Source organism: Andrographis paniculata, unplaced genomic scaffold (genome assembly GCF_009805555.1).
Source record: "Andrographis paniculata isolate CXL003 unplaced genomic scaffold, ASM980555v1 Contig30END, whole genome shotgun sequence".
NCBI lineage: Eukaryota > Viridiplantae > Streptophyta > Magnoliopsida > Lamiales > Acanthaceae > Andrographis > Andrographis paniculata.
Window position 1 is genome coordinate 1,227,067 of NW_026137563.1, and position 16,419 is coordinate 1,243,485.

General features: G+C 33.3%; 2 protein-coding genes across 6 annotated transcripts; both read right to left on the reverse strand.

Annotated features, from left to right (window-relative positions):
- Positions 1-133: 133 nt before the first annotated feature.
- Positions 134-8,025, reverse strand: LOC127246764 (GPCR-type G protein 1). The gene is made up of 13 exons (XM_051268306.1): positions 7,303-8,025; positions 6,947-7,047; positions 5,764-5,871; positions 5,050-5,170; positions 3,759-3,888; positions 3,009-3,087; positions 2,575-2,663; positions 2,358-2,450; positions 1,920-1,946; positions 1,727-1,813; positions 1,289-1,360; positions 744-874; positions 134-523 (listed from the first exon to the last, which is right to left on the reverse strand). Exons 1-13 carry the CDS (start codon positions 7,515-7,517, stop codon positions 370-372), a joined length of 1,407 nt encoding a protein of 468 aa, XP_051124263.1. The 5' UTR covers positions 7,518-8,025; the 3' UTR covers positions 134-369.
- Positions 8,026-8,542: 517 nt separating this feature from the next.
- LOC127246740 (uncharacterized) lies at positions 8,543-13,452 on the reverse strand. Of its 5 annotated transcripts, XM_051268271.1 has the most exons (6): positions 13,282-13,452; positions 12,868-13,011; positions 12,631-12,711; positions 10,661-11,702; positions 9,863-10,146; positions 8,543-9,578 (listed from the first exon to the last, which is right to left on the reverse strand). In XM_051268271.1, the coding sequence occupies exons 4-6, from the start codon at positions 11,647-11,649 to the stop codon at positions 8,875-8,877; spliced, it is 1,977 nt and encodes a 658-aa protein (XP_051124228.1). In that variant the 5' UTR covers positions 11,650-11,702; positions 12,631-12,711; positions 12,868-13,011; positions 13,282-13,452; the 3' UTR covers positions 8,543-8,874. The 5 variants fall into 5 exon arrangements, with proteins under 5 accessions (XP_051124228.1, XP_051124225.1, XP_051124227.1 ...); XM_051268268.1 differs by lacking the exon at positions 12,631-12,711; XM_051268270.1 differs by lacking the exon at positions 12,631-12,711 and having other exon boundaries at positions 12,868-13,089.
- Positions 13,453-16,419: the final 2,967 nt, after the last annotated feature.

The window sequence follows — 16,419 nt, forward strand, 5'->3', positions numbered from 1 at the left end:
ATTAGGGTACATAAAAAGCTTTCTTGGGTGTTTTTCTGTCTTTTTAACCAAAAAGGCATCAGTTCATAAAACGTGTTTATATTAATTGAAATTACAACACGCTTTCTTCATTTTTGATTGCATACGCTTATGATTGGAAGTCCCAAACATAACCAATGTACATAAACATGCAGCAGTGTCAATATTATGGATATAGATGAGAGAATTTGGGAACAAATGTTGCAACCAAACCTGCCCATGGAACAAAATCTGGAGATGCAAATAATGAATAGAATGAGAAGGAAAATGCAAACAGAAACTGGGAAGGGAGGAATGGAAGATTACAATAATACTGTTTGTGAAAAGGGGTGGGACGAACTGAGCTAAGAGTTAATCGATAGGATGCTTGTCGGCTTGACGTGAAGTGTAATGTGCAGAGAGAAGAAGCAGGGAGAGGAATGCACTGGCAACAAATATGGCATCAAACCATCGATGGTAGAAGTCGAACTGAATATCACCTCCCAATACATCGGTTATTATCAGCCTGTAATAAGAAGGGTGGGATAATCAATCTCAGAAAGCCATTGCTAAGAAAGAAGTATATATCAGAAAACCACTATATATTGATAACACAACAACTTACACAATATCATTTTCAATTTTAAAGAGGGCAAAAATAAAGCGGTGTAGATTACCATGCAGACCTAGTGTATTCGAAACTACAAGAAATACAAACTTAACATAGCAATAGCAGTGAAGGGTACCTGTATTCTGTTGCCAAGCTTTTCCGAATCAACAATATGGAAGAGACAAAATACATCCCCATTATCTCAGAGAGGAAAAGAACAACATTGCTTGAAGATCCACTTCCAACTCTTGAAACTGCAAAAAAGAACTGTACAAAAAGGCAAGAATCAGGAGATTGGGAGCATACCAGACAAATAGAATGCTCCGCGAGAGCAAATCTAGACTTGCATGAGACCTGTTAAGACTTATGAAGGGTAAATCATTCATCAAGCAACTCGGTAGTATATTCACATATATTTAGGAGGAGTTCGGCAATTAAAGCAGGATGAGAATCAAAACAATTCCAATTGGAGATCAGAATGATTTTAACTACATAACCCTCCACTTTGAATGCCCACACCACTGGTTCCCTCGTAACACTAAAGTAGATGTTCCAACTTTACAAAAGAAGAAAACAAGTTTCACTAACATGTTAGAAAATACAAGCCAGCTAGAGTGACAAAAAATTTGTAAGATGCTATGCAACACGACTGGGACGAAAACATGGGAGTAATGATGTTACCTTCATCAAATTTGACAAGAAACCCCTAACAGATATTACTATCAGCATCCCGATGAATAAAAGAGAAACATACTGCACAACAGGAGACAAACAAGGGTTATTGTGATTAGTGTTAATCAATAGTAGAAATTGGCACATAAGTCATGCAAATTCAATGGTTTTATATTCGAGTGTTAAAAATAAATAAATAAAATTAATTATGTCTCATTAATCGTAACAATCTCCATATAATTACATAGTATTTTCCCAAAGTTTTTTGGTACCGATTTAAGTTCATTACTAGCTATCCAATTTAGATCCAATTTTTAGACGGAAAAAAGTCATTCTTGTAAATCACTATGAACTTCAGAGAATATCAATTACACTCTCAGGCATTGCATGCAACAAGAATCCTGGATGATTCAGCATGAATTTTTTCAAATAACGCAAGGCACTAACCTGTGATAATAAAGTTACATTGATGCCTATATCAAAGAATTGCAGGAGTATGCTGATTGTCTTAGTCACAGGATCAACAGAACCAGCCTGCACAAAAGTTTGGACTACTTTTAAGTACCGATGAATTTATTGAGACAGATATCATACAACAAAGATAACTAAGTAGAAGATGATAAACAGAAAGGAACATTACCTCCTTAAATACAACACTCTGCAAAGACTGCAAAGCAAAACAACAAAGATAAATGAAAATTCAGTATCTTGCTAATAAAAACTTAGTCAACATGTTGACTATGATAAGTCGACAGATTACTAGTCAAAAACTCGTTGTCCACGTAAGGGTTTGTATCAAACATGCGCAGACCACATTGTCCATTATATTAGATCACTTATGCTTATACAGAGATGTAACACTTCATATTTGTTTATATTAACGATTCCATTGCACAATCTCACATGTAGATAATGTTCTAGTTTATAAAGCAATCCACTTGTATAACTTTTATTAAGAAAGATGACGATCGTGATTGAACACTGAACTTCTATCTGATAATGGGAAAATGCATTGCCCAAAAGTTTAAACTATATCAATTTACATTCATTTATATAAATTCTAATATACATGATTCACCTTTATCATTTTATATACACAATATACTGAACAAGCATAGCCCAGAAAGTTCTGCATATGACCCTTCCAGGTCCTTGAATAAGCAGCAGCTTCCTGAAATAACATTAAGGGTGAGATTTCAGAAGAAACTTAAAAGCCAGTCCACAACTAAGAGCAATAATATCCTAATATTAAACTTAACTTGCATAGTACAGGAAGGGCATAAACGCAAGTATACCTTAGCTTGACGAAGCTCATAGATTTCCAGAAAAAGTTGCTTGGAGAGCTCCTCTAATGCTTGTACCTCTGCTTCCGTGGTTTTAATATCTTCACAAAGAGGACCAAGATAAGAAACATTGTCAATGATCTCTTTCCTCGATGATTAAACAAATGGTAATTTTTTGTGATAAAACCAATTGGTCTTATAACTTAAAAAGATGGCATGGCAACTGCAGTTCAAACTGAAGACTTGATTAAGGGTAGGTCAATGCCATGAAAATCAAACTACATAATACAACAGAAGTAAGAAAAAAAAAAAAAGATCTGATACAGCACCATCTCATCAGCAACTGCACATGTTGAGGATATGATCTCATACATCTTATCTAAAACTCTTAAAAGAATCTGTAAGGGTATACACGTTGCTAAAGTACGATGTAGTTAGTTACTAACCTTGCTCCTTTTGGTCATCATGAACGGATCGGACAACTGTTCCTACTAACCTCTTTAGGAAGGACCTATTATTTGAATTCTGTCACATTAAAGTAAGCAGCAATTATAATCTGTCTAATTTGTCAGATTAAAGTACTCTATCATGTTTCACTCTCATGAACATACTTGAAAAGTCATGCTTGATATTTCCGATGATGCACTAAAAATCATATAATAATAATTCCCATGTTTGGATATCTTTTTTTTTCACCGTTAACTTTCAAAACACAAAAAACCAAACATAAGTTTTTAAAGAAGTAATATTTTCTTTTGAAAAGATACAAATTTAAAAGTCAATAATTATTCACTAATTAACCAATAATCTACATTCAAATTAAAGGTGTCATACTCACATAACACTATATTCCTAGAATTAAGCATCAATTTGACACACAAGCACATCATTCAAACACATTATTATGCTCTATATATTCAGACAGAACATCTTAAAAGCAGGTATCTAAGGGCTGCACAGAAGCTAATTTCATGCAACATTAAGCCATCAAAGACGACTTTCGAATAGCATTTTCCACTTCCAAGCTGCACAGTCTGACAATTGACTTTTCAATTACTAAACTCAACCATCAATTTTGGGATAATGAATCCACCAAAGAATTCTAAGATTAACATCAACAAACACAGTGGTGTGAAATCTTACTGCAACCTATGACTTGTTAACTAAGTTTAAATATGGCATCAAGGAAAACACACCTCTTCAGATCCCTGTTTTCGCTCTATCTCCATTTGGCTGAGAATAATTTTCTTCTTCTTTGCAATGCAAGTCTCAATAGACTGCATTAGCTGCCTCTCAACTGACTTGATTTCTGATTCATCAATTTCTCTTCAAGTTGGGAGAGGTAAAAAAAACATGCATATGCATTAGATGGTAATAACTGAATTGAGAATCAGTAAACATAGAGAAAATTTCAGCTTACCATAACTAAAACCTAGGAAGCACAATCTGCTATGTGTTAATTCAGCATCATGATGGTTGATCTTTCCATTGGTTCAATGACAAGCTAATGGTTAATATATTTACAAAAATTCCTATATTAGTCAAATATGAACATTTTTGCATAATACAATGTTCTTTGAATTTAAATTTGTAAAAGATGTTTTTTAGATAGTTTTCTTCCAACTAAAGCCTCATAAAAACTTTTAAGTTGTTGGATAGTTATAAGTTCTGTAGAATTGCTTTGAAAATCTCAAGCAAAATGCTTGTAAAATCTATAGAAGTTGTCATGAAATAAAACTTAAAGCTCTTTTATTAAATGACATCTTCCTTACCATTTTACACCATTATATTCACCCTAATTTGAATTATTAGATTATGTTCTCTAACATTTTAGTTTCTTCTTAACTGTATATGCTAAATAATTAGATTTGAATATTTATCAAGAATTAATGCATCACATGATGCTAATCCCCTACAGAAAATTATGATCATATAAGCTAAGTTACAAAACATTGTACTTGTTATATAACATGTGTAGACAACACATGAACTCAAATTAATTGCTTTTAACCAAACACTAGCTCTCATTATTATTATTATAAAAAAGGGAAAAAAGTAAAAAATATCAGTGGATATGCTCCTTCAGCTGTAATTCTATATTTCTTTCTCAAAAAGAGAGAGGCAGTACATCCTAAAAAGATTTTAATGGCATTGTAAAAGCTATAAGAGCATATAAATTTGAAAAAATAAGTTCTATCAAACACATTCCAAGCAAGGTCAGAAAAACTCCATTACAAATAGAAAGTAACACATACTAGAGTGGTAATAACGCATCTAATGGACAGTTAGCTAAGAAAATGTTGTAGCCAGAACCTTTTAGCACTAGAATTATAAAAAGACCTATGGTGCCAACTTATTCTATAATCACAGCTTAACCAAATAAGCTTCACAAAGAATACAAGATTTGTCTCAGAGAAGCATACAGAGAGACAAAATTAACCATCATATAGCTCTTTAGTGTTTTATAATAAGTTCAACAATTCTTACCTAATAAAGAGAGAAAGATAGCTGTATGGCAAATTAACTGCTCCAAAGCCAGATAAAACAGCCATGACAGTAACACCAATAACTCCAATTCTGCTAACCAACTGGGGAGTGGTGAAAAATCCTGAGAAGCACAATCATGAAGCAGCAACATACAGCCAAACTTGAATTAAATGATTTTCCAGGAAATGAAATTCTTTAAACAATTAAATTCCACACACACAAAAGAGATTAAAAAATTAAAAAAATTGTACAAAACCAATTGTTTTTCAGATAATGAGACAATTAATACATCAAAGACGTAGGAAAATTTGAAGCAATTGCACAACAAAAGAAAGGTATTTCCATGGAAACAACCAAACAGTCAAGTGGTCAACCAACAAATGTCTGGCAATGTAACAAGACAAAATTAACATTTGTTCACCATAAACAACAAGCCATGTCCTTTGTGTAAAAACAGTGTGGAGTGTGGACTCCAAAATAAAACAGACAAAGCATTAACTCAAAAGACCCCAGTTGGGGCAAGCAAGATAGAGACCATTCCTGTGGCTTTCCAATGAATTTTTCAAGCAGTCGTCCAGAATAATACAGATCAATGGGTATGGCATATTAAAAGTAGAAGTTGATTTAAAGTGAGATACATCATATAGATTTCACAAGATGCTTGAGCATGGGCATATAGTTCCACTGCAATTGCAAACGAAAAAAACACCTAACCTTTATCTGGAGAGGGCATAGGAAAATGAACACCCATTCTCCAAAAACCATACAGAAAAGCCAGCAAGAATATTACAGCACCAAGTGAAGCCCGTTCCTTCCTAAGACCTGAAATACAGTCAACAATATTACAAAATTAGAATATAAAATTGTAGTGATTAAATAAGATTTCTCATGAATTAAAGTATCCAAACACCTACTTACAGAGCAGTATTACAGATATTTAGACTAACGAAAACTCCAATAAAGAAAATCTTGATTAATTTTTGGTGTACAACTCTAATGCAAAGAAAATTTTACAAGACTTGTTAAACCCCATCTTAAATTAAACCAAGATGTACACACACACTATCAATATGGGATAGTCATTTCAAGAAATCAATAATCATCACAAGTCTGTGATACTCAAAAGGTCTTACATTATTCATGAGAAATTATTAGGTTGACATCTGATGACGGTAGGTATAAGAAGTCTGCATATAGAAGACAAACTAAAAAGAATATAGATACGCAACACAAGCAGGCATAAAACAGATAGAAATCGCAAATAAATGTGAGACGATCATCTAAGTTTCCATGTATAAAGAGTAGATAGCTCACAAACAAGCATTAATAACAGTAGTATAACCAAATGTGGCACACTAAATGTTGCAAAATATGCATTTTAAGCAAACTGCACAGCTAGCCAATTTGAAATGCAAATTAAGGTTCTAGAGAAAAGCCTGAGATCAAAACTCTAATACCATTGCAGGAATCAAAATTGAAAAGAACACAGGAAAATCTCACATTCTATTTATAGAGTGAAGCTACATAATTATTAAAAAACTAGAAACACTGGAAGAAAGCTTAAATTATCCCGCTTAAACAAATCCTAATTCTACAGCAGGATAACAATAGAAAACATTTTTTATATGACTTCAACTCTAATATCCTAACAAATGAAACTATATTACTATTTCGCACACATTTAAAGAAAAGGGATAGATAAATATGTATTTCCCCAGAATGGTCAAGATCAAAAGCAAGTAATCTTCACAAAGCGACACAATTATTGTTGGAAGTATAAACTGAGGAACTACCAACAATTTCAAATGAAGTGTAAACACAGCAAACCACCTCCATTTCCCCCTCCTTAACAAACGGATCAACATGCAGATAATTAACTTTTTGGAGTCAAACTCACCACTGTTACAAAGCATGAGATAGCAATGATAGTATGGCAACATGAAGACGAGCAGCAGTATCAGACAAAACAAATCCACCTTCCAGTTCATCCTTCTAGCACTACAAATTACAGCAAGTGAAGCAATTCATTAGATTGAAAGTTAGGGTCTTAATCTCCACCAATCGACACAGTGCCAAAAAACAATATCAGAACATTTATTACTCCATCGTGATTAAATAAAGACCACAACACAACCTCTATGATCTAATACAAGATGGGCTTGCATACAATCCACTCCACTAGCAAATCATTCCAGAAAAATACGTTAAACTGAAATCTGACAAAACAAACAATAAATAATACGAACTGCTTACTCTTTGGAGAGAATGGGAATAATCTCGAAGAGGACTAGCTGGAAAAGATTACAAGAAAAGGCAAACACAACGCTGAAAATGATCTGAACCAACACCCGCTTCTCTTCGTACTCCTTGTAAAGCCGCCTGTTCAAGAACCACAAACCGCCCCAACCCAAAAGCAAAAGCGACCCTATTGCCACGACTCCCTCGTACACCACCCTCCCCCACCCCATCTCGATTCCGCCCCTTCTTTCCCTGAAACAAGAATTCCTTTCAACTCCTCACCCGACAGACCGTCAATTCGGGCTCACCGGTGCCTGTCACCGATGGATTGCGGGAAGCTCTTGAACAACAAAATACAGCGAATTAAGAGAAACCCTAATTGAACTGGGAAGAAAGGGGAAATGCCGAGGCATGAGATCTTGCAGCGCTGATTGCCAGAAGCACGTATCCTCGATGCAATTACTGGTTCTTGGAGTTAGATTTAGATGGCAGTCGCAAACTCCTGGTTCAAGAATCAAGATAGCAAATAATGGAAATTGAGCATGAACTTGAGGGTGGGCTTTCCCATGTCGCTGTGGAATAGTGTTGGCTCAGTGAATAAGTGATGGCGAACAAGAAAGAGGATACAGTTTACCATCAAAAACAAATCGTGGAAATGAAGCACGGAACGAATCAAGAAGAAACGATCGACAATGGACGCCGAAGAGTGCATGAATTAGTTTATGTAAAACCTGTTGAAAACTTTTACAACGTAATCTGTATTTTTATTTTTCTGTTTTATATATATATTAAAAAATAAAAATAAAAATCTCTTACATTTCATCGGATATTTATGCTAATAATAATTTTTCTCGTTATTGTTATTGTTATTATTATTATTATTATTATACTGTGGTTTTTTAGACATTTATTAGCAACTTATTTCCTTTTTTTTTTATATTACTATATTTCAATTTCTTCTACTATTTAGCTTCATTCTTCTTAACAAGATTATCAGATATAATTTCGCAAGAATCTGGCTTTAAAAAATATATACTCCGTCCGTTCACAGACGGAGGGAGTATTTAAATTTTAAGTTAAATAATATTTTAATCTAATCTTTTATGAAAAAAAAAAAAAAACCTTATATGTTTTGTAAAAATGATATAAATTAAATAGTATACTTTAATTTGAAATTAAAAGTAAAATAAAATAAAAAAATCCTTGGTGAATCAAATTCTTACTATCTATTTAGAAAGTCCAAAATATATTCCACTCAAATTTAACTTTTTTTTTTTTTGTCTTATTTATTACGAAACTTAGAAAACAATACAATAAAAATAATTTCATATTGACTCGTCCAGATCAGTAACCTCTTCCATCCCATCCATACTACAGAGGCAGCAGCACATGGAATGGAATGTTTACATGATTTTACAAAACATAAAAAAACGTTTCACGCACATCTTCAACCAAAATCAAACAGCTAATTATCAGCCAATAATCAAGTAATTAAACAAAATCTGCATCTCACGTCAAAGGTAAAATCCATTAGATTATATATACCAATAAATGCAGGACTACATTTAGTAAAACTAATGCTTTTTTTTACCTTCCAGCAGCTCTTGCACTCATGGACGAATGGTAATTGGTGCTTCTCTCTTTCCTGTAAGACGAGTACACATCATCATACTGACTTTGCTCCGCCGGGTTGTTCGTTGCGCCGAGCCCCAGCCTGCCAGAGCTGCCGCTCTTCGGTTCCATACTTCCATCGTTATCTGGCTCAGAGTTTAGGCTGGCCGGCGGAGGTATACAAGCTCCTCCCTTGCGGGCAGGGAGGTCTTTCTCATAATCGTAGTCATAGCCATCATCGCCCCTTGTTTCGGACGAGATCATGGGTCCTTCGGAGGGGTTCACCTCTCCAATCTCTCGGAAGAACTTCGACACTCTTTCAAGAATATCTGACTGTGGCACGTTTGAGGGTGGAATCACGGTTGGAATATCCAGAGGGCTCATAGGAGAGTAAGGTACTCCGCTGCCTATCTGCATCTTTCGGACCATACCAGGGATGAGACCCGGTGGAAACAAGGGGTACGGGGGCAGTTTTTCGCCAACTTTTCCGGTAGTAGGTGGTGTTGGTAGATTTGGTTGTTGAGCGGAAGATGGCAGAGGCATTGATCCGGTTAATCCGCCTGAAGGAATTGAATTGGGATGAAATGGTTGGGGTGGAATAGAGGGAACTTGTTTATCAGCAAAGTCGTGCTTGTCTGGCTGCCATTGCAAAGAACTATTACTTGCCAATGGGTGCAGTCCTGTGAAGAGAAATGTTACAAAACAACACTTAATATCGTATTCCTGTCTAAAACTACTAAAAACATATTAAACCTCTTAATACTGACGTAATCAAATGAACTTATGTATTAGCACAAGGTTAGAAACTAAAGAGATCATATTTCCATTTAAAACTATCGAAAACATATAGAAACTATTAATACTGACATAATTAAATAAACTTATTTCTGAACACATAACCTTCAATGTTAGCTTCTTAATGCCAATAATCCATGCATGTAAAAGGTGGTTTTCAAGAACCTACCTGGGGCAGAAGGACGATCTCCTGCAAGAGCAGATGCGTCAGTGTGGGGTCCAGGTACAGGATTTAGTGGCAACCCACTCATCATTTCATTTTCAAGCCCCATGATCGTGTCCTGATCATAAACTTCTTTGGAGGCCCAGAATTGTAAGATTTTCTTCAGACGGGACTGGTTTTCATCCTTGTTTTGTGGATTGTGGTATATTCTTGCAAACATGGAACCTAGAACAGGCTTAAATGCAAGTGCTTCACTATCAAGTTCCTGAGCATTTGCCCGCCTCTGCAAGCTGCATATGTCAGAAATTGCACATTTCAACGATACGACACAAAATTGCATAATGATGCAAAGAAGAGGCAAATGAGTATCTACAGGGTCAATCACTGAAGCAAATTTTTCAATCAAATTGCAAGTATAATTTAAGTTTAGAGAACCACAGCCAATATACAAGCAATTCCATTACTTACAAACTGCTTAAATGAGAAAGGTGTAACTATTTCATAGGTGATAAGCACTTCGAAAATAATTACTTCTATGAGTTCTATCAATTACTGTGCCTAATAGTGCAAGGAAGCATAATATTTAAAATAGTGCTGTTATAATAGAAATAATTCACTACTATTATTTAATTATCTAGATTATTAATTAGTATTAGGTTCATCACTACAAAATATAGAAAATAACCGACAATGGGCTAAAGAAATGCATTGAGGAAATGCAAGTTACCAGTAAATAAATATGCAATAAACAGAGCTTTCCACCAGAATACATTCAAGAAAATGGATAGACAAGCCGCAGCATACCTGTCAAATAAAATATCATTGGCAAGGTAAACAATATGCAGCTGTCTCTCAGAATCATCCAGAGAAAAAACTCTATCTCGAAGCGCTTCAGCCAGAGCAGGAATAAAAGGAGATCTCTGCATAAACCAAGTCTTTGCACCTTTAATTGATTCCTTTGTTCCAGTAAGATTGTTGAGAACACCATTTAGCTCCATCTCAACATCAGAAGGCAGTGTTCTAGATACCCCTTTGAAAGGTCTGTAAGATTGATCAAAATCAGGACGGCTATGACCCACCAAAGCCTGAGAGGGATGGGGGTGCTGCTGCTCAAAGAATGGTGGATAAGCAGGCTGTTGTAGGTGAGAGGAACCCATTCCTGGAGTAGAAACAGTGGAAGCAGCATTTGGAGTATTTATAGCCGCAGGGTTCATGATGGGATTGGGAGGGTGCATCAATGGCACAGAAGAGGGAAAAGGTGGTGGGTTGTAAGGACCCATAAGGGGTCTTGTGGCCATCCAAAGCTTATACCGGTAGTAATTATGCCCTTCTCCACCAAAGAGAAAACTGTAAGCAGGATTATCATTCTCTCTTTCACGCACAATGGCTTCAAACTCTGGGCCATTCTTGACAGTATATTCAACAAATTTGTCAATCCGTTTCTGATGTTCAGGATCGGATGGTGGTGGAGCAGGAGGTGGTGCAGAATCATACGGAGCATGAAAAGGGACAAGATGTGGGGGAACATGCGGAGCAAAAGGAGGTGGTGTCTGTTGATGGAGGGAAGGGTGGGGAGGTAATTGAGGATAGAGTTGGGTTTGCTGCATTGGGCGAGGATAAGGAAATGGCTGAAGTGAAGGATGAGGGGGCAAAAATGGAGGGCCATGGCCAGATGGGGGAAATTGTTGATGTTGTGGGTGAAAACCATATTGCTGCTGCTGCTGCATATTAGCCCCTTGTTGCTGCTGCCCATATGCCATGGGAGCACCATATTCATGAGGCTGCCGGTCCATCAGCAATGCCTAGAAACTGGCTTGTTGAGCGTCTCTCAGAAGTTCTCTTGAAACTGGACATAGAAAACGAGAAATCCCATCAATATTAAAACAATATATCACTTAATCAAAGACTTCTTAATAATGAACATTAATTTCCCGTTTAGTTGAATAATATCTTAGGATTAGTTGGAGGAAAGAAACAGTGCACCATAAAACTCATTAGTAACTGAGTTCAAATTTTTAGATCCCATTACCATGCAAGTTGATAATAACAGAAAAATATGTGGACAAGCATAAGCCCTAACCTGTAATCAGTATCCTCTTGAAAAGGCTTTTACTAACAAAGATATGTTAATTTCAAGCTACAGTTTATCCTTTTCTTTTATGGATCTTCACCACAAATTACACTAAAGTGGACAAGATGAATAACAATTCAAGTACAAATTCATAAATAAGCAGAAACAAAAAGGAAGGAAGTGGCAATGTAAAGCATGAAATGCATATTTTATTTTTAAAACTTAATTAAGAAACTTAGTGCAATAGCTATCAGTTTACAAATCTGTCATGAAGATAGAAGGCCATTTCAATCAAGAATACTCTCAGAATTCAGATGTTTCTGGAACGCTTGATTTTCTTACAACAGAATATCAACTGTAGCCCATCCACCAAACTACCTTCACTTCTACATGAAGACATTTCAAAAGAAGAATTTTCTTTTCTTAATGTTCACTAAATCATCAATGATTGCATCCTTAGGCATGCATATGAAACAACGATTTACAAACAGCCCAGTTATCTTTGCTTATTTATTCTACATATATCGTTACTTTATATGCAGTTATGCATGTATATGTACACCATATATACCCATTAAACATGTGTTAGTTCTCGGTTAATATTCGTTCTTTTTTCCCCCATAATCAATGGAGAAAAGAGACTGCGCTGTGTCATAACAAATAATTAGAGTTTATGACATAGATCACTCAAAAACAACCATACCATGGCCAGGACATAGCAAAACCAGAGACCAAAAGAACATGTTTATAAATCCATTATTCAGTGGCAAGACAGATATCGCACCTAAACCGAGACAAATGGGCATAAGGAGAACCGTCAGTGCAATATTGTGAGTCTTAGCAAGTGAAACATTCATAAACAACACTAACTAGAAATTGATCCCTGTCGTGAGAGGTGAAAACCCGCCAAATAAGCTCTGAAAGTGAAATAAAGCCATACCGGAGCCTAGGCTTCTCAATTTATCCAACCAAATCCAGCAGTTACACATTTTTCCTCCTAGTCTCTATTTTCCACCGGATCCAACCCAGCAAACCCGCGACATTTTCCTTGTTCTTTTTTCAAGTGTCTCCTATGCAACTTTGTCTGAATACAATTGGATTGAAATGACAAATCACCAAGGAATTGAACACAATGCAAATGCTCTAATGATTCTGCTTGCTTCTGCTTTAACCGTTATGAATTAGATCGAAATGAATCACGTAACATAAACACGATCAAACTCAAAATTGGTGAAAAATAGAAATGCTTAAATGATTATCACACTTGCTCACCATCGAATCCAAAAAAAAAAAAAGAAAGAAAAAACCAATTCAAAAATAACAAATCCAAATTGCAGTAAATGCTTATTCTCACACTTGCTTCTCTTGTAGGAGACGACGCAGTTGAAGGAGAGGAAAGTCCGAACCACCGTCAGCTGAGGAGAGACGCGGAGTAACGGTGAAGCGGAGGAGAGTCCGGTGCGGGTAAGTGAAAATCAAACGATTGGGACTAGGGTTAGTGGAAACTGGAGCCTGCCTGTGTCGATAAAATTGAAATTGGGTGAAATTAATTACAGAATCGGGTGCGGTTCGGGTTCCCGGGTGGATTTTACCCTGACCGGGCTGGGACCCATTTTGAGGGCTGAAGGCCTCAAACACTGCTTGAAATACCTTAAGAGTGTTTTTGTCGGGATTGGATTGGATTTACATTATTCATTCAATTTTTTTTTTCAAAAATATCAAATCAAACGTGTATTTTTCATTTTTTATATTATATTAAAAATCAATTTTATATTCAAAATATCACATCAACACCTATTTATAACACATCATACAACTATTTAAATTCAAAATTTTTACTATTCAAATCCCAACTTAAAATCCAACCCCAAACAAACCCACCCTAACTCTCCTCTAGTAAGAGATGGCTCTCGTTCCGAAAGGTATGGCCTCCTCTAGTAACAGATGGCTCTCGTTCCGAAAGGTATGGCCTAATGGCTAATATTTTGTAATAAACTTGTCACCGTTGAGGAAATCATATATATATATATATATACACTTTTTCCGGAAAATATTTTGTAATAAACTTGTCACCGTTGAGGAAATCATATATATATATATTTTCTCCTTTTCCGAAGTATCAATTTGCTTTTTGCTCGTAATTTTATAAATATTAGTATTATATTATAATATAGTAGGAATAAAGTAAGAAATAACTAAAATAACTTTATTAGGGTAATAGTATTTGTATAATATACTGTAAGTTACAAGGGTATTTGTAATGTTAGGTAAATAGTACAGTTACTAAAAAAAATTGATACTTTGTTATGGAGGGACTAAAATGGAAAAATGAATATTTGTTATGGGACGGAGGGAGTATTATATTTTCTCGGTCCCGAAATTATAGTTTTGGTTGTGTTGGTTGGGCACGAGATTTTTGGTAAAAAAAAATATAGATAAAAGACATTTTTGTCCTTGTATTAATGTAAAAAGTAGTGTTAATTGTTAATAATAATAATGAAAGAGTAAAGATAGTTATACAGTGATATGGTTATTTATGGAAATAAGAAATAAGACTATTGTTTTGAGACGAACAAAAATAATAAACAAAACTATTATTTTGGGACGTACAAAAATAGTAAACAAAAATATTGTATTGGACGGAAAGTAAATAAAAGAGTTTAGTATTTTTTTTTTTAAAAATTTTGCAATTCTACAATCTCAAAATTTTGAAAATTTTTTTCTTTTTTTTTTTACTCCCTCCGTCCCAAAAAACATGAGACTATTACTGTAGATACGGGAATTTAAGTAAAGTATAATTAGTAAATAATTAAGAAGTGTATTAGTAAAAATAATTATTATTTAATAATTATAAATTAAGATTAAGATAAGTAAATAGTTTAATTAAAATTAGGAAAATTTAAAATTTAAAATGCGATTAAAGTTGCATAATTATATTTCCAAAAATAGAAAGGAAAAGTTACGTGGGACGAACGAAAATAGAAAATATGGACAAATTATGTGGGACGGGTGGAGTAATATGTTTTTTCCTTTTACAATTTTTTACATAACAATAGAAATACAATTTTTTTTTTCTTCTGCAAATATTTATTGTTTATTATTATTATTTTCATATATTACTTTTATAATTACTATTTTATGATACATAATTAATTAACTTTTTTTTTAATTTAAATTATAATAGAATAACTTGAAATAGTTATGTCTATAAATATAAAATTTTGTTACTAAAATTTTATTTTATTTATTTATTTATGAAGTACTTTAATAATTATGAAATTTAAATTAAATATATTTATTTTTTAATATTAAATACATTTGTTTGGGGGTTTTGATTTTGAGTTTATTTGAATAGTAAAAATTTTGAATTTGAATAGTTGTATGATGTGATATAAATAGGTGTTGATGTGATGTTTTAAATATAAAATTGATTTTTAGTATAATATAAAAAATAAAAAATAGGTGTTTGATTTGATATTTTTTTGGACAAAAATATGATGAAATCCAATCCCCAAATAAACACACCCTATATGATTATCACATATACACTCATATTGATATATTAATTTGTATATATATATATATATATTATTAGTATATTTATTTTTTATAAATAATGTGATTTTGTAGATAATTTTATAAATGGAAGAGGTTTTATGGTTTTGGTTTTAAGTGGAATTTTAACTAAATGTTAGGGGAAAAACTAATTTTTACAATTTTTTTGTAATCTTTATAAATGAGTTGACTAATTATATTTTTTTTAAAAAAAAATTCATTATATTTTTTACATTTTTCTTATTTCCTTTTTATATTCTCTCAATTTTCTAATATTTTTTGTTATTGATTATAGTTTATTTTCATTATTTTCTTGTTGTTTATTTTAGTTGGCTTTTATAAAGTTGAATTTGAAAAGACTGTCTTCTAAGTTGCCTAGTGTTTTCTTTTCATGATGTCATATTTACTGCAAAAATAATTTAAATAATAGTTTTATTTTCATAATTAATCAAGTTCTAAACACATCCAAAATATATATATAGCTTTTATATATTACCTCAATCCATCACCGATCTATCCATTTGTATTTGCCGTAATTGTTTTTAACATTAAAAATATTCTTATATTTGTATAATTTTTTGTACAAATTTTATTTCATTAGTATTATAAGACACCAATAGAAATATTTTTGTCATTTTTTCTTAATTTGTACTATGTGATATAATAATTAATATTTAAATATTAACATGGAAAAAATAAATGGATAAATTGGCAGTGGACGAAGTATTTTTTTTAATTATTTTGTTCATAATAAATTAAATTATTATTTTAACATTAAATTATTTTAATTATATTAATATTTAAGGTAAATCATAGTTTATATTATTACATTCATTTCATTTGAAGTTTGTAAAAATTTTTTTTTTTTAATTTATTTTAAATGATAATATTTTTCTAAAAAAATTAATTGTTATTTATTTAATTATTACTATTTTTA